The following is a 27,051-nucleotide window of genomic DNA, read 5'->3' as shown; positions in this document are numbered from 1 at the left end:
GGGGTGGATAGAAGATCTGATGACTCAGGTATAGATTATTTGGAGGCTGTAATCAAATAGGACATTTGGCTGGGATGTAGATGACGACTTCTCTAGTTTAGAGATAGAGAAGGTCTTGAATTTGTAATGTATGATCTCTGGTTTCCTAAGGATTCTTCCAATCTGAAACAGACTAATGAAATAAATTCACACTGAGTTGCAGCATGGCTTCATTGATGAAACTCACAGTGTTAAAACTTTCTTCCCTTTAATCTGGATAAAAAGCATCATGCTGTTCTAATAAGCATTCATAACACTCAAACCATTTAATAGTTAAGTAGTAAACTGAAAATGCATAATAGGTTTTCAAAATTCTTTGCAAATGGTATTGCAAAAGAACATGTAGGAAGCAATGAGATTCTTTGGTACAATGAAATTTATTAAGGAGATCTACTTTCCGAATTTCTTTGTACATTTATGCCACCCAAGTCCTTTTATTTCTACATAATAAAACTGAGGTAGAATCTGAGGTAAGTAAAATGCATCTATGCATTTTATAAGAAAGGAGCAGCAAAAAAGCGGAATAATAAATCTTACAAGTCATATATCTTGACCTGAGTGGCTGATATATTGTGTATAATATGTTCCAATAAACAGACAGTAAATTATAGCCACAGTTATGGATGAATCTTGTGAAGCATGCTGTGTGAAACATATTTCTGCATGATATGACATTATCTAGGATCGATTAAGTGTGGACTAATCTCTTTTGCTTACTATGTGGAGGTTCTGCTGGACAGATGCGGTTACATTTATAGTGATGAATTGTGCATATTTGACCCACTTTTACATTTCTCCAGATACTGTACACGACTGAAATTCTAAACACCCTGGCTATGTTTTAAATCCTAATTTTAGGACTGGTAAAATACTAAGTAGGTAGCTTGGATTTAAGACACGAACATGACTGAATATTTACTATAATACTGAGCATTTCTATGAAACAAATTTTATTTTGCACCTTGTGTAGTGTTTATTTATGACATTAACGCATGCTCATTGTGCTCACAGAGTCTATCCAGGCTTGTTTAATGGTAGTATTGTGGCTTCTGGGGGATACAGCCACCCAAACTGTCACCCGAGATTTTGTGTTTGCTCCTTCAGGCGCCAGGCAGCATCCATGTATTCAGTGATTTCAGAGTTCTGCCGTGGGAAGTTTAGTCTCCTGTCGTTGCGATCTGAAACAAGCTACACAAAGGAGGCTGATTAATAGGAGGCTGTGGAAGTCAGAATCAAGTGATGTTTCTTAAATATTAACCATGGTAACCTTGGTACATTATACCGTAGTAATAGTAATTATGGAGTAAGGGATAGTTCACCCCCCAAAAAATGGTTTCATTTACTCACCCTGTCATTCTAAGCATGTATGACATGTATGACTTTCTTTCTGCATACCACAAAATAAGATATTTTTAACAATGTCGGTAACTGAACAACATTGGCCCCCATTGACTAACATTGTATGGACATTTCTAAAAATTCTTCTTTTGTTCTCCACAGAAGAAAGAGTCATATACAGGATATTAGCACATCACTGATACACAATACATGAATGATGGCAGAATATTTATTTATGGCTAAATTATCGATTTAATCTGGGATTTTGTACAGTATGAGAATTGGAGATAATCCACTTTGAGCTACCCAATGTAGCCTCCTGTTAAACCCATAAATAAAAAAGTAAAATAAAAAAAATCCTTTGAAGATTTATCTTAATAAACATTTGAAACGCCTCATTTTATATCTGTGTTTCTGTAGTTCAACTAAAAGGTCACAGAATATCAGAGCCAAATGCATAAATGTAATGTAGCTTAATATATTAACAACAGAATTAAAATGTTAAAATAAAATGTGAATGGATTAACTGTAAATATTACATGTAAATGGTTAGTCCGAATGTAAATCTAGATCTGAAGAGACAAAATTAGTGATATTTATTAAATAAACCAAAGGTTTACCAGAGGACTTGATATCCAGCCTATCTCTTGAGCTTCAGTCTGAGGGTGCGTGTACTTCTTTGTTGGTTCCAAACGAGCTCCATGTATGATCTGGAGAAAAGCAACTGCACAAAATAATTTGACAATATATTTTCTATTGTTTCAAATCCCTTGACTAAGTACTGACACTGGCAGAGTGTATTAAAACAAAATCACAGAAAGATGTATATAGTAGATGGATTTATTTGTCTTGGCCATATTAAAAGCTCAAACGAAAAATAACGTAACTTACGATCCTCCTCTTCTTTCCCGCAGGACACTTCAGTTGGCTTATCGGTCAAAATGTGGACTAAACACAAAGACGATCTTTTACTAACTTAATGTAGCACACAAAGAAACTAATATTGTAAAGCAATGTTCTTACGCTTTTTGAACGGGTTGATGTTAAACTCTGTGTTGAGCTTCTGGTGTCTCAACTCCTTCATTACAGTCTCGACGTGAATCGCATTTTGGTGCACTATGTCCACGGGATCTTTTTCTTTAGGTTTTGACATATCCGCTAACGTATTATTTATTATTAAGAACAAACAGCGATATGTTGGTTACTAAATCACTTCCTGTGATGACTAACCTTTCGGCCTGTTAACAGGAGTCTTGTTGCTTGGCAACGGTAAATAAAGTTTCTTTTGATTTGCATCGATTGCTTTTGTCCACCTGAGGGCGCTCAAATACCAATAACAAGCTCGTGCCGTTCGCTTGTGTCCTCATGCGTTTCCATTATTTAGCTAGCTTCCATTTCATCTTCCTCCCCAAGAGTATTTTTGTTCACCATTAGAATACATAGCAAATGGTTAGAAAATGTTAGAACGAAATAAAATGTATTGCATTACTTCTGTTTTAATGAATGGTTTTCATTTGGCCTAAGACTGTTAATTCCTGCCTGGCCTATGTAAAGTTCATACATATGAAATATTGCCCTATGTGAGTTTCTGATGTTGGCACAGGACCTTGTACTGAATTACACCGATTTTGTGTGTTTTGATAAAACAATTACAATAATCAGGTTTGATTGCCTCCATTCCAATACTTCTGTATTATGCACCATATGTATCATTGTTGGTGCATTTCCACCAACCTTTAAAGTAATAACTCATTGTTTGATATCATATTATGCAGCATTTAACTTTTTTAAGATCCACACTGAATGCTCTTGTCTGTGGATGTTTAAGACCGTGAGAAAGTTTTCAGAGCATCTAACAAAGAGTTTCTGCTTTGTCTGTGACGACTAGTCATCCAAAACCACTATCTGTGCGGGAATACAAACACACACTCGCTCTAGGCCTATTGTCTGCACACACACCATGATAAATCTCTATCTCATGCACAAAGACACCATATGAATGTGTGTGTTTGTTTAGGTGTAAGTATATGTCGAGGTTCAGATAAATGCAGCTACCATCATTCTTTTTTTGGCCACCTTCAGCTGGGTGATGCTTTATTCCCTCAGTCACACAGGGAGAGAAGCGGCTGCAAAATCCCTATCTGCTAGATAAACCCCAGGAGTATACACCACTGATAAAACTGATTGTACCGAATACACTCGCCATCATTGAGGATAGAGACGCCACCTGGTCATGGGAAACTCTTTTGAAAAATCAGATTGGCTCTGCTTTTTTGAGTGCTCTCGCAAGCGAGATCTAAGTTTCGTGCAAAGGCTTTAAAGCTTTATATGCAAGGCAATATTTTAAGCTTGTGACTTGGCAGAAATTGACTGACAGAGGATTTAAATCATTATGAAATAAAGATCATGCAACCTGCTTTGCAACATGATCACCTTCAGATATTGGTTTGTTTGACATTTGGTGCCATTGCATCGACTTACATTGGCAGTTTGGTGCAGTATCCTCAAAGAAAGTCTGTTATCTGATTGGCTAAAATACTGTCTGGTCCTCTCAAGCTTATCAAGTGTCTCCTTTCTGAGTTCTGCTCTCTGTCATCACTCATAAAAATGTTCAGAACACACACGCTACTCTGTGTTAACACTGCTAATAGCAATTTCATCAAATATGTCACATAAATCCTGCTCTTGTATGCCTTATAACAAGTGTTTTTACTGTGACTTTCAATGCATTCAACCCTGAGATGATGTCCGGAAAAAAGAAAGAAAGAGAATCTGAAAGATGGAAACAGTTTGCTGCCTTTCCCACATAATTAAATTTTTTGGCTTTTGTTTGGGAAAAGGATCTTTCACATGGGGATCTGCATTGGAATTCATAATGAGTGGGTTTTGAGCTGCACTGACAGGTGAAAGACAAGAAAATATGTACTGGAGCTACTTAAGACTATTTGATGAGCAAGTGTGCTCTCCGTGGCCACTGGGCTCTGTGTTCTGTGTGAGAGAGTTTTCCAAAGTTCACTTATTAAGACTCTTTATCAGGCAGCACGATCTTAATGGAATTCAGATGGCGGTAAATGTCAATGGACACAGAATATGTCAAAATAAGCATGTCCTGTAGTATCTATCTATCTATCTATCTATCTATCTATCTATCTATCTATCTATCTATCTGTCTATCTGTCTATCTGTCTATCTGTCTATCTGTCTATCTGTCTATCTGTCTATCTGTCTATCTGTCTATCTGTCTATCTGTCTATCTGTCTTTCTGTCTATATACATATATATGTTGACTATACAGTTTATACTAACAGTAGCACACAGACTCACAAATATGCCTATATACAGCCTGGAGTTCCTTTCCCTTGGAATAACAGCCTCATTTGTCTAAAGACAGGCGAGAAATCAGAACAGGCCATCCCTCCCTCAGGAGGTGATGAGCCAGCTAAATGTCAGATCTGTCTTCAACTACCACTTACTAGTTGGCGACAAAAGAGGGATTGAATTTCTTCAGAGAAGCTAGGCTGTGTTTGTAGAGTATCAGTTGGGAGTTGGGCCTGTTTGGGCTCATGTCCAGAGTAGGTGGTTGGTACTAAAAAACCTACGTTTGAGTGTGTTGTGAGTTTGACAGATATTGAGGAAGAACCAGACCAAAGACAAGTATCAATGTTATCATCGGTTCATTTTTTCACTTGATTCATAGAAATAATGGAAGAGACTTAGACATTCAAGGGACACATGTATAAAAGCTGAACATTCTATAACTACGCAAAACCGATTGTCTGGTCTTGAATAAAGGCTAGTGTTTCATCTGGATCAACATTTTAGAAAAATGTATTATTGTTGTGTAATCCATAAAGTTCATGCCTGAAATAATGGGCTATTACCGTAAAACAAACTCAGATCAGGATATACTGTAACTTATTCTCAGGTAAATACTGACTATTACATAAAAATTAAATAAACTTTTATGAAAGGCATTAGGCAGTAAACACAAGCTGTTTTTCGCAAGAAAAATAAGAAATACACATCTAACACTCATTACGTGTGATCATCGTCATATAGGAGCAGTTGTTTTTAGGAACCCAAGCAGAAACATTCAGGTGGTCTTGTATGTCGTGTAGATCATATAAATAAATTAGATTTTATTATTTTCTTTTATATTCGCTGACTTAGAAAGCCTCTTTCTGTGGTAAATAAAGGAAGACAAAAATTATTGTATAAAGACAGTAATATGCCGAAGGAAAATCCGTTAAATATAAAGTAAAAACTGCAGAAAACCCCAGTTTTGCTTTTAAATGCAAGTACTAATGAGACGCCTCTTAAAAGGTCTGCTGCTCTGTAAGTGATTATTGACCATCAGTGTTTTGGGTCTCTTCAAACCCTTTCCATGCTGTTACTGGGGTCAGCTTCTGTACATAGACAGTTCAGACCTCTGCATGCCCAGACATGAGACACACAATGAACATGTTAGTGAGGTGAGTGTGTGGGGTTGTTCTGGTCTGCTCTCAGAAAGAAGCAAGAGAGACAGCCAGACTGATCCCAAACCGAGGTGGCGACTCCACATGCAGCATGCATAGATAAGAGCACAAAGACTCCTCTCCTCTGTCCTTATCCAGTGTTAAAACAGTAACGTCTGCATTGAAGAAGTGATGCCAATCACAGCATGTCACTCTCGCGGAGCCAAAATGGTGATCGGGTTACGTTAAAAGAAGCTTCCACTTATTGAAACACTTAGCTCAAGTGCTTCTGATTTGCTGAGACACGTTGGTAACCTCCTTACACGTCTTAACACTATTAGACTGGTGTCTCAAGAGTGTGTTTATCCTGGTCATTGTACCTGTCCTCATTACAAAGTCGATTGCTTTGTGGTAAAGGGGACGTGTGGTCTGGCATGATGTGGAGGTTCTTGTGTAAAGTGGATCACTTTAGGATCTCCTTTGTAATCTGTTTGTGGAGGATCTCCTGTGAATCCAGCGAGACACATGTTACTTGACTTGATCTTTTCAGGAATTACATTTGGCTCTTTTGCAAACACTTCTAGCTGCGATTTCCAAACAACAGCTGTAAGTGCAGCTCAAAGGCAAACTAAAGCTAATTTGTTTCATACTAATTGCAGGTCCTCGTGGTACAGACTGATACAGTTTGACAGGCACTCTGGCAGTAATAGGCACTTGTGTAATACAGAAACACCTTGTGTTGCCTCTCAAGAGTTCTGTGCTTTCCTTTGCACCCCGAGCAACCAATAAACAATTTTTCAGCTGGTTGTGAAAGAGAGACGGAGTTGATGAATGAGGGTTCACACACACAGTAAGGTTCAAATCAGACAATGTTTCTAATGTTAATTACAATATATAAATGACATTTCATTTAAATTATAAATACAGTATATAATCAGACTTAAAACTTTGCTTTTGGTACATCTGACTTTTGTTTCCTCAAATTTGTTAGAAACCTGATGATTCATATTATTGACATTTACATTTGGGCAATTCCAACGTTATGGACCTGACTTAAAAACACTCAAAGAATGCATTTGGTACAAATATATTGAACCATCTGTTTATAATTTACTTAACCCTTGTTGATAGAGTCTATGAACAAATTTACTATTTTAAAAAGGGAAATCAACATGCGTTATGGATGTGACAAAAAAAGGATGCGGTTTTGGAGAGACGACAAACTTTGTAGGATTTCTTTGAAATAAAATGCACAATCCCGAAGCAATAATAGGCCTACCTAATCATTGGAGAATTGTAATTTTCATGTGCCCATTTATAAGGAAAATATAGCGTTATGGATGTGACAATCCTGAAAATGGCACTTACCTGACTATGAAAAATCATGCACTAAAAATAAAAGTTTTACAAATTTGAAGAGAGATCTTACATGGGCATTTGAACCAAACGTTAATATGTGTGCGATTACCATGGTAAAACTCGTTGGTAAAAACTAAAATTTTTCATTGTACTGTCGATATTTTCACAGAATTGCCCATTTATGCATTTGGCATGCTCTTTTTTCCAAAGCGATCTACATTGGATTATACCAGGGGTCGGCAACTCCGTGGCTCTCTAGCCGCATGTGCCTCTCTGCAGTGTTTTTAAGTGTATGCCTGGTATTAAGATGCGTTTTGGTCGATCGGATGACAAGTGGACGAAAGAGGCACATACACCCGTTTACACCTGCTGCGGGCTGCAACGATTGCGCGAGTAACTTGAGTAATTCGAATACAAAAACAAATCATCGAGGCAAGCTTTGTTTGAGCCATTTAACTACATAACACACTGAGCACCGCGTTTCCCCACGGACCATGATTACTGACGCACAGTCCGCAAAACTCTGGATAGGTTATGTAAACACAGAAGACGCTTCAATATAACATTACAGAAAAATGTATCGGTTTGCATTTCTAGTCTGACAACCCCGAGACTGCGACACATAGTGAGTTTGCGTTAGAATAGCAAGAGAACATTGCGTTCGGTACGTTCCTTATTTTTACAGCGAACTTTTAGGACTTCAGCCGTCAAAGCTTATCCTGTTTGACGCGTCACAGTACTTACATTATGTCCACAGGATGAAAGCGAGGGCTGTACAGTGCGACATATTACTTTATGTATTTACCAGTATACGTTAGCACGTATGAGATACAGTTTGACAGGAGCATTAAACTGAGCCGCTTGTTTGTTTGAAGTGCGTTTGTCGATTCTCATCAATGTTTCCGCGCCTGCGCTGTATGAGGAGGACATGAACTTCATCTCCTTTCAGAACATTTTACTGAGTGAAGCTAACACACACGAAATAATAAGCGTCTACCGACGACCTGCAAAAATAAAACTCTGGTTAACTACAGTAGTTTCACTTCTTGCCAAGGACTAAAATGTATTAATTGCTAACACCCAAATTAATTAAAAATCGCACTATATTGCAACCTAGTGGTGCAACTGGCTAACTACTACATAACAACCCCCCTACATACATTTCTCGGCTCTAGACAAATTAAATTTTGTGGGAGATGGCCCAAAGTGGCTCTTTTGGTTGCAAAGGTTGCCGACCCATGGATTATACTATACATTTATAGCTGAGTAGGTCCCTATGTGCAATCCCTTGGGATTGAACCCATGAAATAGGCGTTTAATGTTAAAAAGTTATTTAATTTGTGTCAAAGAAATGATGCAGATCAGAAATATGTAATTGGTGAGGTAATAGTAATGAATTTCCGGGAGATCAGGTTGCATAGAACCATTTTGGCTGTATAATTCTTTAAAGAACACATCTAAAATGGCTTTTTATAGAAAAACGATGTTAAATAGGAGAAGTTGTTTTGAGAAGCTCTTAATTAAAAAGTTCTTTAGATAATCAAACAGTTATTTGCTGTGAAGAAAAACTTAATTTTTAAGAGTGTATATATTTTTCTATATTTGGTTATGTTTCTAGTAGATCCCCTGCAATACACAAATTGTTAGTTTATGCATTGTTATTTGATAAACAGAGATACATTTACCTATTTTAATGAAATAAATCCAGGTTTTCATTTTTCAGTATACGCTCAGTATACAACTTGTCCTACATACTTCAGTCTATCTTTTTACCTCAGCAGCCATCATGATTTAAAAACGTCCCCCTTCCTCTGAACCAAATGAAAGTTTAGAGCAACCGTTGTTACATATCTGTACACTCGGTGCAGATGTAAGGTTTTCTTCTCTTTGGGAGATTTACTCTGATAACATCAGCACACATCAGCGGGTGGAACGATCTAGTGTTCCAAACAAAGAGGCACATCGGTCAAGGTATAGGACTAGAGCAGTGAAGAAACAGAAGGATCTCCTCATTTGTGTGGGTGTTTGTGTTTAGTGAGTGTAGACGTCAAAGTGGACACGCATACTGACAATCAGGGTCTCATCAGCACTTGAGGGCCCACCTCACAGAGTGAAGCGCTGAGAAACACTAGATTAGATTCTGTCTGTGGGAGTCTGATAAACTGGCCAACAGCAAGGAATGGGTCCGTACAATATTCTTCATATCAGCAAAGCCAAAGATTAATTTAAGCTCAATACTGTATTATGGAACACTTTAAACAATCCAGTTAAATCACTTGTACAATTCCATTGTGCCGAGGGCTCTCTTTATGCGATCAATATAGTTTAATTGCATTTATTTTCTGCTTGCCTCTGTTTCTTGTTTCACACACACACACACACAAATGAAATACAATCATAAAAGTGCATGTTGTTCTGATGAGCAGCATGCTCACTGCTTAAAGGTCCAGTGTATGGAATTTATTTGCAAACTGCAACGATCGGCTCACTCCACCCCTCCTTTTCAAAGCACTATGGCGGCTGATACAAAGCTAATGGGAACCAGGATCAAAATAAAGTTCTGGGTTTACATTTTCTGGGTTTTCAAGTTCTGGGTTTACAAAAAGTCCCTGCTCGTGAGAGTCCCTGCTCTTTTCCAGAGTCCCGGAAGATTTGGGGGAGGGCCTTGTCTATCGAATATGAAGATTGGTTGAGTTCAAAATGCATTTTCATTGGTTGACTCTACTTGATTTCCTGTAAAAACAAACCAGCATTTTTAAAAGTTTGTTTCGGTGCGTGTAGTTTCTGCTGTTTACTCTTTGAAATGGATAAAAAAAAGACAGATGGACCGACAACGAGGTCCAGGCTTTATTAAGTGTGTTTACTGAGGGCAAAATCAAACAGGATTCGGAAAACGATGACCTGCAATCAAACTGTGCTCTTAAAAATATAGAGTCGGTTATACAAGCTGGGCATTGTCGCACAAAAAAATTACGAGTGTCCCTTTCTTATGTGACGTCATCATTGTGCGACATTACCGTCCCCTCCTGGACTGGACCGTTACTGTTCAACCTCACGGGACCGATTTGCCTAATCTTCACATTACTTTAGACCGCTATGGTAACGCAGACTGCAACAGGTGTGGGGGAGAAATATTTTCCTGGGACAAATTGTGTCAGGTAATTTCGGTGGAAATGCGCCAAAAGATGCCATCACGTTTTTGCTTCTTTGCTAATTGAGATAATGTAGAGCAGTTTATCTCAGTTTGTTTAGGGCTACTGTAGAAACAACATCCCATGTAAGGGGACCCGCGCGGTGTATGTAGATAGAAATAGCTTATTCTAAGTAATAAAAACATACTGAAACACTTCATTATGTAAGGTCTATACACCTCTGAACACATAGTTATGTATGATTATAATATAAATGTATATGTATAAATGCTTATTCTATATATTATTCTGTTGCATTTCCGTCAATAGATCCTCCAAAGAATTACACATCAGACCTTTAAGTTAATAAAAACAAATGTGCAAACACACACCAGCCATACACTCTGTGCCATGGTAATAGAATAGTATGTCAGACATATTGATTACATAGCAGCAACTGTGAACGTGTGATATCATTCTGCATTCTGGCAGGACTGTGACTTGAATGTGGAATGATCTGTATACGCTTTCATCAGAAAAGATACCCATAAATCTCAAGTCTGGAAATGTGAAAAATGTGTAGCGAAAATTTGGAAAATTATAAAGAAAATGCCTATTTATTTTTATGCATAGATTTCATATATTATAATAATTGCCATGTCACATACATATTTCGAAACACCTCTCAAATCTGTTTTCATGCATGTATTATGTATGTCTTATGTATTTAATATATTGCATTATATTGTAATTTGTTTTATAAGGGTGCATTTAAAGAAACTTCAATGGATTTTAATAGTGTACATTGCGCATTAAGTGAATATTAAGTTTTTCAATTATTTCCACAGTCCATGGCAACAGTGAAAACAATGCCAGTGTTTAAGGTCTCTATCTTCATAGTGTGCTCTATAGTTGCACACTGTCAAAGAGATACATGATATACAATAATAGACATCCGACCACTAAAACTATTCAATTCGTTGTAAAGAAATCTAAAATTAACCCATCAGCACTCTTTGAACTCAACTCCAATGCCAAAAGCAAACAGCAAAGAGGTTTAGAGAAGTGCAAAGTGAGCTTCCTCAGGAAATCAAAAGAATTACGCATTTAAAAGTGATCCTGCCACTGCAATGTTAAATGCCTTCAGTTTTCAACCGCTGATGGAATGTTGGTCTGTGTGAAGCCTCTAAAAATAATCTTCAATAGAACCAGAGGTTTCAGAGTTTGTGCTTACTAGCTTTATTTCCGCTTTTCTGGGCATCCCCATGCATACACAGGCCAAGTAACAGGCATTTTAAAAAAGCAGGGAAGTCCAGGGAATTGACCTTTTTGATATGCTCTGCGATTATTACTTTAATCTCCATTTTGTCTTGTAGAGCCATAAGGGCCAAAAATTCCTCTCTCCACACAAAACATGAGGTTCTGTCATGATCCTGCCACTAGACCCTGCTTCTGTCAAGAGGACATTCCACCACCTACTGTCCCTGTGTGTTTATATTTCTGATCTTATGTTTTACGTGTCATATTAAACTGTTATACGTATATGGAAAACGTGTGTGCTTCGATGTTGCGAAAGAGAACAGGTTTATGTTACAACCATTTGACATCACAGATTTTGAAGAAAAACTATGGCGGCCTCCAAGTAAAATTTGTTTTCAAAGTTTATGAATACTGTGACAGTTACACTTTTTTTCGATTTCACAATTATAAAGTCAATATACCCAAAGATCCTTTTAATATAGGTACGAATTGTCCTGAGATGTGAAATCTGATAACAAAACAGAAATAATTTACAACATTAGAATGTTGTTACATTGCTAATGATCTACCCCTACGTTGGCTAATGGACCCCTCATTTCAAGCGTGAAGATATCTATATTTCCTAATTGATACACAATGTAAATTAAGGGAAAGAAAGGATCAATCAATCCAAATTAAATACATTTCCTCAGAACCCTTAAAGTAATTGACAATTCCCCAAACTATGTCCTCAACTAATTTATGATTATTTCTGACTAAAGACCACAGTTTGGTACTTCTATATAACACACATAATGCAAAAAAACATGCATGGCTGATTTGTGCTGGTTCACTGGCTGGTCAGGGGGAGGTTGCTGCATCTGGAAAACCTTGTAATGAGACCTTGATCCCTGCTCAATGTGCTGAAGAGGCAGATCAAGTGGGCTTGGCCTTCTTTCATAGAAGCTATGCACAGTTACATGGTCACATCAAGGTAAAACCCATGAACCCAAACTGTTCTTTCTTAAAATATAAATGTAAGCTTTGTTTACAAAACTAAAGATAGTGGCATTTCGACTGATTCGATGTTTGAAAGTCAAACAACCTATCATTCGCTTGGAACAGATCCATCCAAGAAGAAGCTTTTGGCAACAGACACGATCCTCGCACATATATCTGTCAACGTACATACAGGTCAAGACAGGACATTTCCTCAGTAGTCAAGAGGAACATTTCCTCAGCTTCTGTACTTTACACATTAAAGCCTACATTGATTTGCCCCTCAATTCAGACATATTTGTGACCCTGGACAACAAAACCAGTCTTATCTGTCAATTTCTTTCAAAAGTGAGATGTTCTGACATAAATAAGCTTTCCATTGATGTATGGTTTGTTGGGATAGGACAATATTTGGCCGAGATACAACTATTTAATACTATGGAATCTTTTGGCTATTGCCAAAAAAAGATCCTGCGCTACTTATGACTGGTATTATGGTCCAGGGTCATTTAATTCATGCATTCTCATGTGCAATTGTTGAATCAGGGTTGTTCCTCAGTGAAATCAGACACGATTAAGATAAATGCCACAATGGCACCAGGCCTTTTAGTACAGATAAGAGCCGGCTTGTTGCACCTGTCAACAATCCAGTCATGACCAGAATGTCATAATGGTGTAACAGGATAGACCCATGTTTAAGAGCATGTTCAAAGCAAGTACTTTGGTCTAAGATTTCAAACATTTGGCTGAACCCCAGTGTGTGAAACCTGGTAAAGTTGTGTTGGTCGGAGCTGCTAGGAGCACGATAACCTACCATGTGCCACCAGGGGCAGAGATGGAAAATTCTTTCCTATCCTTATTCACCTCTGCCAACCATCTCCAGTCATTTCATCACCATCCCTCGGGGCAAACAGACCATCCCCAAGATGCCTGTTTCCATGTTGTTAATGTTTTGTTATCCAGCTTCCTCAAACATCATGTGGAATTGCAAATTGCGACACGTGTTGATTTATGTTCCTTTCTGGCGGCTGGAACAGTTGAGGGTTTGACGTGCCGAGAACATCTGGTGGCGCAGGTTAATTGAGGGCGATTAAGGTGATTAATAGCTTTGTTTGAAGTAAAAACACAAGACAGAAGGGTTTGTGTTTCAGGCAAAATATTCTGAAGGGGTAGAAGCCACAGACTGCCTTTGGGTAGAGGAAGCAGTGCAACAAATGTGAGAACAGCGGTGAGGTTGCTGAGTATAGCCGGAGGTACTGTATGAGATACAGGTGGAAAGCTCCAGGCCTAATGTTAGCTAGTAATGGAAGCTAGTGCGTGAGGTGCCGAGGAAAAAGCAATATTGACTCGAGGCCTGATTCATATAAAGAGACACTGTTTTGACTCAATTTCCATTATTATGCCACGAACCAGCAGCACGTCTGGAAGTCTGTGCTATTTACTTTTAGCTGCTCGGTAATTTAAAAGAGTAAAGGAATAATCCTTTTGCAAGTAAAATTCCATGGTTGGTTTTAATTTAAGATTTAAAGGGATAGTTCACCCAAAAATGACATTTCTTTTATCATTTACTCACCCTCCAAACCTGAATGGCTTTATTTCGTATGATCAAAACACAGACGATATTTTGATCTTTCCCTTAAATTTAACTTTTTTTTCAGTTTAACTGCATTTGTTTGCAGGTGGAAATGGCAACATATATCAATATATAACATATATAAACAACTGAAACTGAAAGTTTATTGGGTACTGCATTTATGTGTTTTTTTTGTAGATCAACCCTAAATTTAGTATCATACGGATTCACTTGACAAAAGGTCAATAGGATTTTTCCATAGTTACACAAATATGCTCTGTACTTATTTATTATACTTGCAGCCCTTGTCTTGAAAATAAAGATAATCTTCACGAATTGACGTGATTTTACAAAAAAAATATCACAGTTGCTCAACTTCAACTTTATCACCATAAGTGTCCAACACTGCTTTATTTCAAACTTAACTCAAAACATTCTCCAACTTTTATTTTGTAAATTTCAAGCTTTAAAAACACATGTGAGGTATAAGTTATGTGTTTGATTTTATAGAACAAAAATATGAAATGGTGTTGAACTTGTGTTAACCACAGACCTTTTAGTGTATTTGTATTTTTTTGAATTTATTGTAAATTCTAATACGTTTGATTGTATATCTGTACAACCCTCAAAATAATGCCATACATTCCCTTTTTTGGCACAGCACCATTGGGGTATTTGTTGATGCCTTCAAAATTCAACATCATAATTATCAGTATTCTTTTTCTTTGCTTTATATAAAGCAGATCTGTTAACAACTTCCTTTTATGTATTCATATAAATATACAAAAATAACTTTATATATTGGGAAAAAAACACTTTTTCATTGGTACAGTAATCACCAACCAATTCTGTTACATATGCATCATATATCCGGAGCTATTACAACGAATCGCATCTCTTAATCCACCCTGTGGTTTCTTTTACTTTCAGAATTCACAACATGGATTGTGGTGTCTGTAATAGTAATCCAGTTAGAATAAATAGCCCTTAAACATAGTGTTGTTTTTGGCAGGTGAGCCATCTGTACAGCTGTAGTGAATACAGGGTTACTCTACTTTATCACACCATCTCTCCACTCCTTCATTTGGCCAGCTCAACACACCTCTCCCTTTCAGTCCATCCCGCTGTCTGTCCGTCCATCTGTTGCTTTCTTAGTCCCTGTCTCCATTTTTCCTCTTGGTTTCCCACTCTTTTCTTTCTGCCAAGCCGCTGTCATTTCTAAGCCTTCACATCCTCTTTCTTCCCACGTTTTCACCATGCATCATCAATAAGGGTTTATGTGTAGATAACCCTTCTCTTCTCCACTAGAGCCCGACGTTGGTGCAATTAATCATGTCTAAAGAGGTGCCAATACTTCAGAATGCCATTTTAACGGTACAGCGACCACATAATACGCTGAGGTGGATCGACTTTCTTAGGTTCTGGGTATTACGGCCGTCCGGTGGTTTCGGTTTTATTCTCTAAGGCCAACCAGAACTAGGCTGGATAAATGCTGTGTTAATGGTTTCACAGGGTGGGGATCACAATTATTTTCATCGGTATTGCTTCCCTTCCCAAGGCATCCAGGCAAATTGGACCCGAGCGGGCAGAACAGTTGAGACCGGGGAAACGGGCATCTGGTAAAACGTTTGAAAAGCACATGTTTCAGCATGTATGCCCCAGAACTGACCACAAATTTTAGGAACAATTTAAAAAGATTAAATGAATAGGAAATTCCATAACAAAATGTTAATAATACATTTCATTTGAAGGGGACGCCAGTGGAAATTAGACCTGGTTGAAGGTATAGTTCACCCAAAAATTTAAATTCTATGATTTACTTACATTCTTGTCATTTCAAAAATGCATGACTTTCTTTCTTCTGTTGAACACAAAAGAAATTTTTGTAATCCAACAGTTCTGGGGCACAATTACTACTATAGGAAGTAGGAACAAATCCAATATTTTCCAACATTCTTTAAAATATATTTTTTATGTTCAATAGAACAAAGACATTTACAAAGATTTGAAATGACTTGAGGGTGAGTAAATGATGACAGGATTTTCTTTTTTGGGTGAACTATTTCGTAAATTTACACTTGCATCTCCAGTTTCCTTTTTGCATTTTTTCCAATGGTTAACTAGAAATTCCAGGTCCTGCTTGAACAGATTCCACATTTCTCAATGAGGAAAATAGTTTAAACCTGAAGAGTCTGGACAGGTTGGAGTAAGGATAGCCTAATGTGTGGAGCATTAAAATTAATCATAGGGGAAAGCTCTATAAACTGTGGTTTTACTGCACTTATGCCTTTTGTTGTCCTTATGTTGTTCCAATTGCTTTCATTGTTTACCTCATTTGTAAGTCGCTTTAGATAAAAGCGCCTGATAAATGACCGAATGTAAATGTAAATGTACGGAATAATGCCATCTGTGGTTTTAAAATCAAGCAAGTCGTTTTGTGCAGTCATACAGAAAAGGTGGATTTTGGGAACTGGGTGGCCCAGGAGAACGTAACAGTATAGCCACACAACTGCTGCAGTCAGCACAGGTTCTGTGTTGGCTCCGGCTGAATGCCACAAAGGGAAAACCTCTTAAAAAACCTGAATCCTTACGATGGAAATGGAAGGAACTTAGAATTAATGTTTTTAAGTGTGTCAAATTTCAGTCCCACTGTTGGGCTTGTCTGAACTCTTGGATTTAGAATTTACATTTTGACTGCCAGAGCTTGGATTTTCTTGTTAATAAATCGTTTTGTTTCTTGTAGCTGGCAGATTGCTTATTCTGCAGATCAACGTGTCACCGACTCACAGCTTTAGCGAGATTTGCTGGATTGTGTTTTCCCCTAAACAGTCAGAATGTGAAAGAAAGGTTTGTTCTAAATCTGATCCTTCTGCATTTGTAACCACAAAGTTCTGACAGAGGCAAAACAGATTTGAAGTCTTTATACAAGCTGGAACATTTTGCATTTTTTACATTTATTTCCTATTTAGAGGTTCTTAAAAAACTCGTGTATGAGATAACATCCAATTTAATAGAATATCTTACACAACAGAAAAACGGAGATAACACAATTACATCAAGCTTTTTTGCACTGGTTCTATTATAAATCACAATAAAGAATTTTTGTTCAACTTAATTTTTTTCTACCCCTAAAGTATGGTGTCTAGGAGCACTGCATTGAATAAACTGTCCATTTATGCCAAGGCCAATGACACATGACACACAAGAGTTTTTTATTGGGCGCAGCAGGTGAGAGGCAGGGGGCCAGCCCTCCCACGCTGAAAGAGACACCCCCTGTTCAGAGGAATAGGGGAGCCGTGTGTAACCCAAGAGTAGCGGGGTATGCAGGGGTTTTTCCGGGGCATGGATGCCAAGTGCAGGGACTCAATCTGGCAAATTCTGCTTGAGTTAGGAGCTGGCACCAGGATCAAAGCGGCACCCCGTGGACCTTGATACTAAATGTTGCTGATACCATAAACTATAGGCAGTAGGATAGTGGCATAAAATCTAAAGTTTTCCCTTTGACCAATTCAATTTGCAACCAAGTCTCATGGCAGTTCGTGACACGAATATTTTTTTAATGTCACTCAGCACGACTTTCTTTTCGAGTCACTCAGCACGATTTTCAATACACAGACTGTGTGTGTATTTACATTGATATATTTAAAACCTGATATCACAAGAAGTCGTCAATATTTTAGTATGGGACTAACCAACACCTTACTTAAACCCCCAATCCCTTAAATCACAACGGCAAAGGCTAATTTTGATAAAAACGCAAGTTTTACGATGTGGCAGAACAACCATAAATGGCTACTCGAACCCCACCCCTAAACCTAACATCACAAGGGAAAAGTCATAACAAAACCATATGAATTCACACGAATGAACCACCTTGTAAAATAGGTATGAATTCCCATCAGATTGCGTTGATATATATTTATACATATGAAAGATATCGCATATTAAAATACATTCGATTGAAAGTCGTACTGGGTGACTCAAAAAAAGTCATTCAAACTGACATATTCTAACTGAATATAAACATAGAACAAAAATGTTTAAGATTGGATCTAGTGTCAGTCACAAAGGATTAACCCCTGAGCCCGCAAAAGAATTGTATGCAAAATAGCATTTTAATTATTCACAATATATTGTGTGACAAAGAAGATAATGAATGTTCTGAGAATTATATCCCCTGTTTTGTTCCAAACAAGAGCGAGTGAGATGCCTGTGTAGATAATGATTGTCATAAGCTCTTATGCACGTTTAGAACAGAAGAGCACTGAGATGTTTCCTTTTCAGAATCTTGTTGAGATGACTGAGGTTCTTCAGGAAGGCTCCTAATGTAAAACCCCTATCAGCACCAGCAGATGTGCTGAGATATAGACACAGACGCAGAGGAGGGTGTGATGCCATCACACGTATTGACGCCACACGGTCCAGAGTTGTCAAAACTATCATGCTTCCATATCTCAGATACTAAAATGGAATATAAAGAAAGAAAATAAAGGAGAGGATATACAGTACATCATGTTTAAACTAACAGTTGTCAGTAAAGTGAAACTCTGTTCAAAATGCCCATTGATGCTAAGGAGACACATTCACATGCATGTACAGCAACGACAATTTACTTTGCAAAATATTTCAAAGGTGACTGGTAAATATTTACGTTCATGCTTTGGATAGATGCATTTTTTCGAATGTGAATTGCAGTGTATTGAATCTATAGAATTTGTATCATTATGTACTGTGTTCCCTAGGAATCAAACTCATGAAATTTGCAATGTGAATACAATACTCTGTCAATTAAGCTTTAGAGTATATGAAACATTTGCTATTTGTATTATTTTAAGTGCGAGTGGCACTGTCACATACCCGAACCATGTTGCATGCAAGTGGCATCCAAAACTGTTGTAAATGCAAACATGTTGCATTGCTTTGCAACGGCAAATAGGCTACAGTTGTGATGAATAACTACCATTTATGAAAATATGTTTTGGATATTGAATGAACATGCGAAAGCAAGAAAACCATGTATTTAAAAATGTAAATGTAAAAATGTATTTAATGTAAAATAGAAGGTGCTTGACATCGAAGAACCTTTTAGTTCCCTAAAGAACATTTAACATCTGAAGAACCTTTTAGTTCCCTAAAGACCATTTAACATCTGAAGAACCTTTTAGTTCCCTAAAGAACATTTAACATCTGAAGAACCTTTCTGTGTAACAAAAAGGTTCTCTTTGGCGATAAAAAGGTAAAAAATAGATGGTTCTTTAAAAAACCATTGACTGAATGGTTCTTTGTGGAACCAAAAATGGTTATTCCATGGCATCGCTTTGAATAACCTTTCAAGCACCTTTATTTTAATGTGTGTTTTATGTGTGTTCTGTGTTTTTTCTAGTATTGTTTTTTTTGTTAAATTTAAATTAAACTTACAAATTCATAGGAATTAGCCACTTTGTGACATAACTACGAATTCCCACGAGATCAGGTTGGGTCCCTGCCTCTAAACTCCCAGGCACATAGAATTTCTACATTTCTGCTCCTCACTAACCATGCTGGGTAATTATTGGACAGAAAACACTGCTGGATTAAAAATCACCCAATGCTGGGTCATTTCAACCCAACTGCTGGGTTGTTTTCACTCATGACCCCGCCATGTGTTCTATCCATTATTTACCCAGCATGGGTCAAAAACAACCCAGCAATTTTAAGGTGTTTCACCTATTTAGGTTTACACTGTCCACTGTCTGGAAGGCCATTTCATTGTTTTATTAGTTTTCTTTCAAATAAACAATATTTCATGAACACCACAGAAAACGTTTAAGAAACCGTTGTGACACCCAAATCCAACCATATGTAAATTATTAATAGACATTAAAGAAAGAGGAAAGCAAATGTTCTTTTTCTCACCATGCTTTTCATTTGATCACAGCTAAATCTGTATACATGACACATTTTAGAATCTGATGATAAAAATATGAAATGCAATGTATTTTTAAAATGTAGAGTTAGTCATGATTATTTACAATAAGAAGATTTTAATGTCCATCTGAAAGCAAAATTTATCAGAAGGAATGAAAAAAAGGATATTTAATAAAAAGGTAGATAATATGCATTTTAGTTTCTGTGTAATTTGACAATTTCTTAACCTTGAATTAAACAGGATTAAAAAATATTGAAAAACATATTATACATATAATGTGGTCTCTATAATGACAAGCTTAAAATTCCCATTACAAATGAACCTAAGGGATGAAAGAGTCCAAGATGCCTTATTAAACTGTTTGACAAAAAATTTAAATATGTTCTCCAGTAAAACAAAAATTGAAATAACTTTTATCATCTCATGAGCAACGACTCTACAGAAAATGGTAATGGTCGTTTTACAGATTTTTTGGCTGAGTTTTGATTTGCCTCCATTTGTTCCACAAGTCCCGATGATCTGCTGCTCCTGTGTGGTGATTTAGCTTGTACCAACACGTCCCCCATACCCACCAAGATCGGAATGTCCTGCTTTGACATGTTGTCAACAACAAAACTTTTGGACTTAGCAGACAGATCAACAGAACTGCTCTCTGACAAGGTTTTAACCATGTCGACACCTGGACTGTAGCGATGTGGCGTTGACCGGATGCAAGGCAATGACAGACATTCCCGACTCAACTCGCTGTCTGTGAAAACTTCCCAGTTCTTGCTGTTTAAATTCTTGAGTGCATGTGGATGGCGGGACAGATCACAGTCAATCAAAGCTGGGACGGTTTTGGGAAGATGTATGTATGTGGGCATCATGGGGTCGTATAATGGATAAAAAAATTGCAGAGGGTTGGATGGCATCACAGTCTGGAGAAGGAGAGCAGGGAACTCTTCCATCTCTCTGTGCCTCAGCTCTCTTTCCACCATCACACTGTCCAACTCTTTATCAGCAAATGCTCTTCTTTTTCTCATTCGAATACTGACCGGAGGGTGATGGGGTCTCTTTGGCCAGTCCTCCAGCACAGGTGGCTTGTAACCTGTGGCATGACACAGATGAGCCTTTAAATAAGTCTATAAATGCATTTTAAAATCACTTCAAATTAAGTGCAAAAATAATTTATTCCGTAATTTCTATGAATTCCACAGACGGTTTGCAAAACTCATAGACATGAGATTGAATCCCCATTAAATATAACAATAACTCAATAAATACATGCAAATTATGATATACAAAATCTGTTTGACCTTAAAGTTGACATAGCAAGAAACACACCGGGGAAAAACTCCAAAGCAGTCGTATGAGCACATTTTTCTGTAATTTCTCTTTCCATTTGCATAATTTTAATTACCTTAAATAAACACAAACAGATCTATTCCCGACAGAGAGTTCTGAAGCATAATGGTTGAACTAATCCAGTTTCTACAGATGTCACGTTGAGGGTGCAATTGTGTTAATGAGATGTGTGTTAATTAAAGCTCACCCTCCAGAATACTCTTTGCCAGGAGGCTAGGTGCTCTTGACAAGCGCTGGTAGGCTGAGCGTCTGAGAACAGAGCTGTTTTTCTGACCTTTTTTACCCTGTTGGAAAGAAGACACAATTTATTATTTATTGGATGGCATTCATCCATGGGACATGTACAAGATACTATTGCAATAGAAAAAATTACAGATAACTACAATTGTTTTTAAATAAGAGTCCTTAGTTTTATGCATCACAATTGCAAACAAAATGCAAATTATTTAAATATTTAAATATGAAAATTCTCACTATGGCAAAGTAAAACAATATTAGATGAATAAGATAATAAAATATGAATACCATGTTTTACAAATGAACGCCATTTTCTGATATAATAAGTTTAATTTAATAACTCTAAAATAATTCATAATTTCTACCGATCACAATTTAGGCTGTTGCAAGAATTGTTCATTTATTTATTGTGCCATGATGTCATGTTTTGTGAACTAATTTTATACAGTCATATTACGTGTCATACTATTTATGGTGTGGCTGTGCAATTATTAGGTACCAACCCTGAACCTTTACTTAACCCATATTACAGTGGCCTACAGTTTGTTTGGGTATATACAATATAAATGCACTGAAAAACAAGGGGCAGCCATTTTTCCATCACCGTATTTCCTGTAAAATGTGAAATCTGCGTAGTATTCAATTATTTAAGAAGCTGTTTTAAAGCTAAAGCATGTCACTTAGTTTGCACATTACATTGTTTTAGTTCGAAGCACCCTGAACGTTAAAGTGCGGTGAACAAACCTCTGTGGCCTGGTGTCTCCTGAGGGCGACTTGCGCGGCCATCACCCTCTGTCTTTCCACGACGAGCAGACAGTTCGCGCACTGACAGTCCCGCCAGCGACACAGGCGCTTGTGGCCCTTGAGGCGCGACACCACGCCGTGATTTCTGCAGCGAGCGCACTTCGGGCTGCGCGTCAGCCTGCGCTGCGCCGGAGCCTCGCCCGTCCTCTCTGCCTCAAGCTCCTGCCCGTCAACTTTTTCCACGTCAATCGCTACATCCCATTCTGATTTGAGTGACTCTGGTTTGGTCAAATCTACTTGAGAATTTCTGTCCGGTATAGTAGACATTTATTAAAGTAACGCACTTCTAATTAAAACCGCTGCTCTCTATGCCATGGATTAAAAGCCCTTAAAACCGGGTTTCATCTACCGATCTACTCATTATATGCGAACCTGGTATGTTCCAATGCGCAGGCAAAGACTAGTCTTAGTGGAAGCTGCAGTCAGAGTTTGAAATTATAAGCCATTCAGCTGTGCTGTGGAATCTGGGTTTCCTGGAAGGTTGCCTCTCACCTGGTTTGCCAGTGTATTTGCGCTATCGGAATGAAGGAGGGATTGATCTCCTAGTTGCCAAGTTTCAGCTCACCTTTCTCAATATTTAACTTGCCTTGTTGTGAGTTATTGACAACGTCACAAGGTTAATGCAAACCCCTCCTATCTGCTCGTGTTACTCAGGATCATCACAAAAGCATTATATCTGATTTCATTTTGTTATATCTAGTTGTTTTATGAATACATTTTAGTTATAACAATTTTATATGACGTTTCAAATGTTATAAACTTGTACACGATTTTATAATGGTAAGTTACATTTCCTTATTAGGATCGCCAAAGTTCATTTAATGTAAGTTTTAAAATCCAGATTTCTTTTGACACATTTTTATTTGATTAAATTATTTGATTAAAAACTTAATTTTCCATTTCGTTGCAGGCAGCATTTATAGATTTCCGCATACGTTTTTATTTAATAAATTATGACTCTTGTTAATGTTAATTATCATATCTGTTATATTTTTTAAATTTCAATTCGTAAACAGTCAATTTCTTTGTTTTAAATATTGATTGAATGATAGTTGCTGTAACTTGTGCTACAGTGGCAACATCATTTTCTTAGTTTTAAAAATCATACATTATGCCAAAACTCACATGACATGTTAGTCACATAGATTAAGCAAATGTTTAAGTTTCTTTTGTCAGGGGTTTATGCAGTCAAGAGTTACCTATAAAGAGTTCTGGAGAGTTCTAGTCTTGTTACACGAAGAGTCATTCTGGTTGAACTGTGAACCTTATTATTTCCCCAATTTCATGATGGTTCCAGATGCCCAAAATTGTGAAAATTATAGCATCAGTTAAATAGAACAATTTACATTTACATTTTGCTGATCTTTAGGGTTAACATAAGGATAATGCAATAATAGTTATTTCCTCACAACATAGAAGTTCATATTTTATTCACAAAACATCACCTCATCCAGGAAGCCTGTCAATGAAATCTGATAATTCACATTTATTAAAATAAAAGTAAAATGTGCATCAGTCTGGAATAAAGGTACCTTACTTAAAACCATATAAAGCCAAAATCATACAATTATTATAGAATTTGTACGGAATTCTACTTTCAGCAGTGGCTAGTTTAATTTTAAAACAATTATTTAAAATATAATAAAACAATTAAAAAGAAAAATTAACTGCATATGCTTTCTCAATGTGTGGAATAGTGCAGCAGACTGACCATTGTGATGTCCCCTTGTGGTCGGTATTGATATCGTCTGGACCTGTTTGGCGTTAAATGTTGTTATCTTGGGTGCCCCCTTCTGCCCTACAAAAGTAATCACACTTTGATTAAATGTGTTTTATCTTTTGTGTTCGTGTACCACACATTAATAGATCTAATTGTGCACGTATAAACGGCTTAACTGATTCTTAAACCATCTGTAAATATTCATAAGTGTCAATAGCAATATTTAAAATGATATGCATTGCAAATCTAATCTAATTACCAATAATGATAGGCTACATTAAGGCTTAATGTTCTCTGTGGTAAACAAACCTTTAATTATAATATTTTTCTCCTTAAAACACTTAATCGTGGGTACTTTTCTAAACAACTGCTTTGTATAAGGTAAGGATATTAACCCAAAAATAATGAAATAAAGATATCATTTGTTCACTGCAGTTTTTGCACACATATATGACTCCCTTTAGAATTGCACGATTTAAAAAAAAATTTTGACCATTTTGTTTCACACAAATTACGTTGCTTAATCAATGTGCAAAAACGGAAAGAACGAAAAAAAAAGATTTTTAAGGGCATTTTTAGCTCTTTTGTGCTCTATTAAAACTTTTCACTTTGAATTTTGAAAATTTCTGCATCTCGAAGGAGACGAGAATCCTTAGAGGCCTCTAAACCTGTCAAGAACAAAGAGATGAAAAGTTTGGTTCCAAAATGAGATAACTCCGTTTTTAGAATTGTCCAAAAATCATGTTTTTTTTGTGCATTCCAAAGTTTAATTTAAGCCACAATAACAAAAAAATTATAGCTAACTAACACAATAAAAACATGATAACATTAAAATGAGTTTTGGAACCAAACTCTTCAGATGTTATTGTTTTCCACTTCATTGACATCTAAAAGCATGATCCCGCCCTCCAGTTTTTTGTCTTAAGTTTGTTATGTTAAAGTATTTTTTCCTTGTTTTCCTGCTCGAGGGATTTTGAGTTATGTCAATATGTTAATAAAATGTCTTTTGTTGAGAGCTGTATGCACTTGGGTTCTATTTCCTGTCAGTTTAATGACATTAATTGAATCTTTTATGTCATTATTTAAATGAATATGCCAGATCATAGTAACAAAATCATGCATAGCTCTCTATAAAGAGGACATTAATGATTCTTACTATATAAGCATAAAGCATTTTGTTGCATTTTTCTAGAAGACTCTGTGAACCAACTTTTTTGGTCTGATATTTCCCCTTGGCATATCATCAAGTTGCCATCACATAAAATTATGTTTATGATATGTTTAATTAAACTTACTTGGTTCATGCACATCTGGAAGAAAATCTTTGAAAATTCCAGCAACTTTCGATGAGATAAAAGTATATTTCTCTACATTTGAAGGGACTAAGGGTTTGACTTTCAAGCTGAATGGTGCGCAGAATGTCAAGCACCATCAAAGCCTTTTAAATCGCCTGGGCTGTGTTCAAAGTCCTGGCAGCATAACAGACTCCTCTCACATACCCAAAAAAGTAACCGTGATACACCTTTAATGTATTTTACATGCGCTCCCCTTAGCTGACCCATGTGATTGAATAAAAAATGTTTTGACTAGATGTATCATATTTTTGTGTACTGTGTTTTAGGCGTTCATACATATACAAAGTATAAAAATATACTGTTTTAAGATCCAGACCAAAGGACACATATGGCTGGTGGCCAACAGATGGGATGTAACACTGCATAAATACATTTTCCTTTAAGGAGTATTATTATTTTGGTATTTTTAGTGAAAAACGTATAGCAAATGTGATAAGAAAAATAAAGCTTCTGAAAATAATTTAAATGAGGTCCATGCTAAATTGTATTGTCCTTCTGGTGGCGCCATGTTTTTTTTGGCTGTGGTATAATCCAAAAGAGCGATGTCCAACAGGAAGGGCATCCAAGTTAACATTTCTGCAAAAAACAACAAGCTAACAGAAACAGTGGGGTACATGAGAAGCTTGTCAAAGCAACATGCCGGAGGGGCAATCCCGCAACCTTTGAGGGTCCTTGAAACAGTGTGTGGTGGCACGACCCATGGGTGCCTGATGCTTGATGACCTGAAGTAAATATTTAACCCAAAGACAATCTCAGTCATACTGAATACACTTTTATAGTTTAATCCATTTCTTCCTTCTCTGCCAAACAACAACCACAGGGCTTCAGCGTTATGCTAAGATGTCATGACAGGAGAAGTTGTTGGGCAAAGGTCTCTATGTCGCAGGGTATGAAACTTTCAAAAGCATTTCCTCTACTCCTTGAGAAATATTGATGTTGTCGAATCAAGTAGTTTACTGTTTAGGGGTGAATCTGTTTTTTTTCCTATGACATATTTTGAATGTGACGTTTTTACTGATATCCAAACCAATTTAGAATGTGGCCAACGCATGTCCTTTCATGAAATGCTGTGCCATTTTTACAATAAGTTTTAAATGTTTATGCGGGAGCATTTCTCAAAGAACATTCAAATCACATTATTCATACATATAACATTAGTGTTATTTGGAGACATGCTCTTCGACTGTTAAGTATGTGCTTAACATGCATACCACGACGAATTGAGGCAAATCAATGTAATTATGTGTCATCTTTCAGCAAATTTTGTCATCTTACTAGACACTTACTGTTGCAATTACTGTTGATTCTGACACCGTTGCGCGTCCAATGTGTGAGACCTGAAAACAAAGAGTATCGGCATCGCTGCTTCATCTGTCATCAGGAGTAAGAATTTCTGCCAATTTCAGCACAGGTTAATGAGATTCACTAAATGTAAAATGCAAATGTAGCAGTTCCCTCAACAGCCTTTGTGAAGAATACTTTACATAGAATTTCTCTATTTCTCTTTCTTACAGTCTGTCTGTGTCACTCGCATTGTTTTGCGATGCACTC

At 37.0% G+C, this 27,051-nt stretch overlaps 2 protein-coding genes across 2 annotated transcripts; both read right to left on the bottom strand.

The window, feature by feature from the left end:
* Positions 1–403: 403 nt before the first annotated feature.
* Positions 404–2,648, bottom strand: cfap144 (cilia and flagella associated protein 144). Its single transcript, XM_079461365.1, has 4 exons — positions 2,401–2,648; positions 2,269–2,325; positions 1,998–2,101; positions 404–1,227 (listed from the first exon to the last, which is right to left on the bottom strand). Exons 1-4 carry the CDS (start codon positions 2,528–2,530, stop codon positions 1,114–1,116), a joined length of 405 nt encoding a protein of 134 aa, XP_079317491.1. The 5' UTR covers positions 2,531–2,648; the 3' UTR covers positions 404–1,113.
* A 17,218-nt stretch (positions 2,649–19,866) lies between these two features.
* Positions 19,867–22,988, bottom strand: dmrt2b (doublesex and mab-3 related transcription factor 2b). The gene is made up of 3 exons (XM_079460250.1): positions 22,366–22,988; positions 21,572–21,668; positions 19,867–21,127 (listed from the first exon to the last, which is right to left on the bottom strand). The coding sequence occupies exons 1-3, from the start codon at positions 22,690–22,692 to the stop codon at positions 20,457–20,459; spliced, it is 1,095 nt and encodes a 364-aa protein (XP_079316376.1). The 5' UTR covers positions 22,693–22,988; the 3' UTR covers positions 19,867–20,456.
* Between the last annotated feature and the right edge of the window lie 4,063 nt (positions 22,989–27,051).

The sequence above is a fragment of the Barbatula barbatula genome (genome assembly GCF_947034865.1).
Source record: "Barbatula barbatula genome assembly, chromosome: 7".
NCBI lineage: Eukaryota > Metazoa > Chordata > Actinopteri > Cypriniformes > Nemacheilidae > Barbatula > Barbatula barbatula.
The sequence above is the reverse complement of the archived record's forward strand: the minus strand, read 5'-3'. Positions and strand labels throughout refer to the sequence as shown.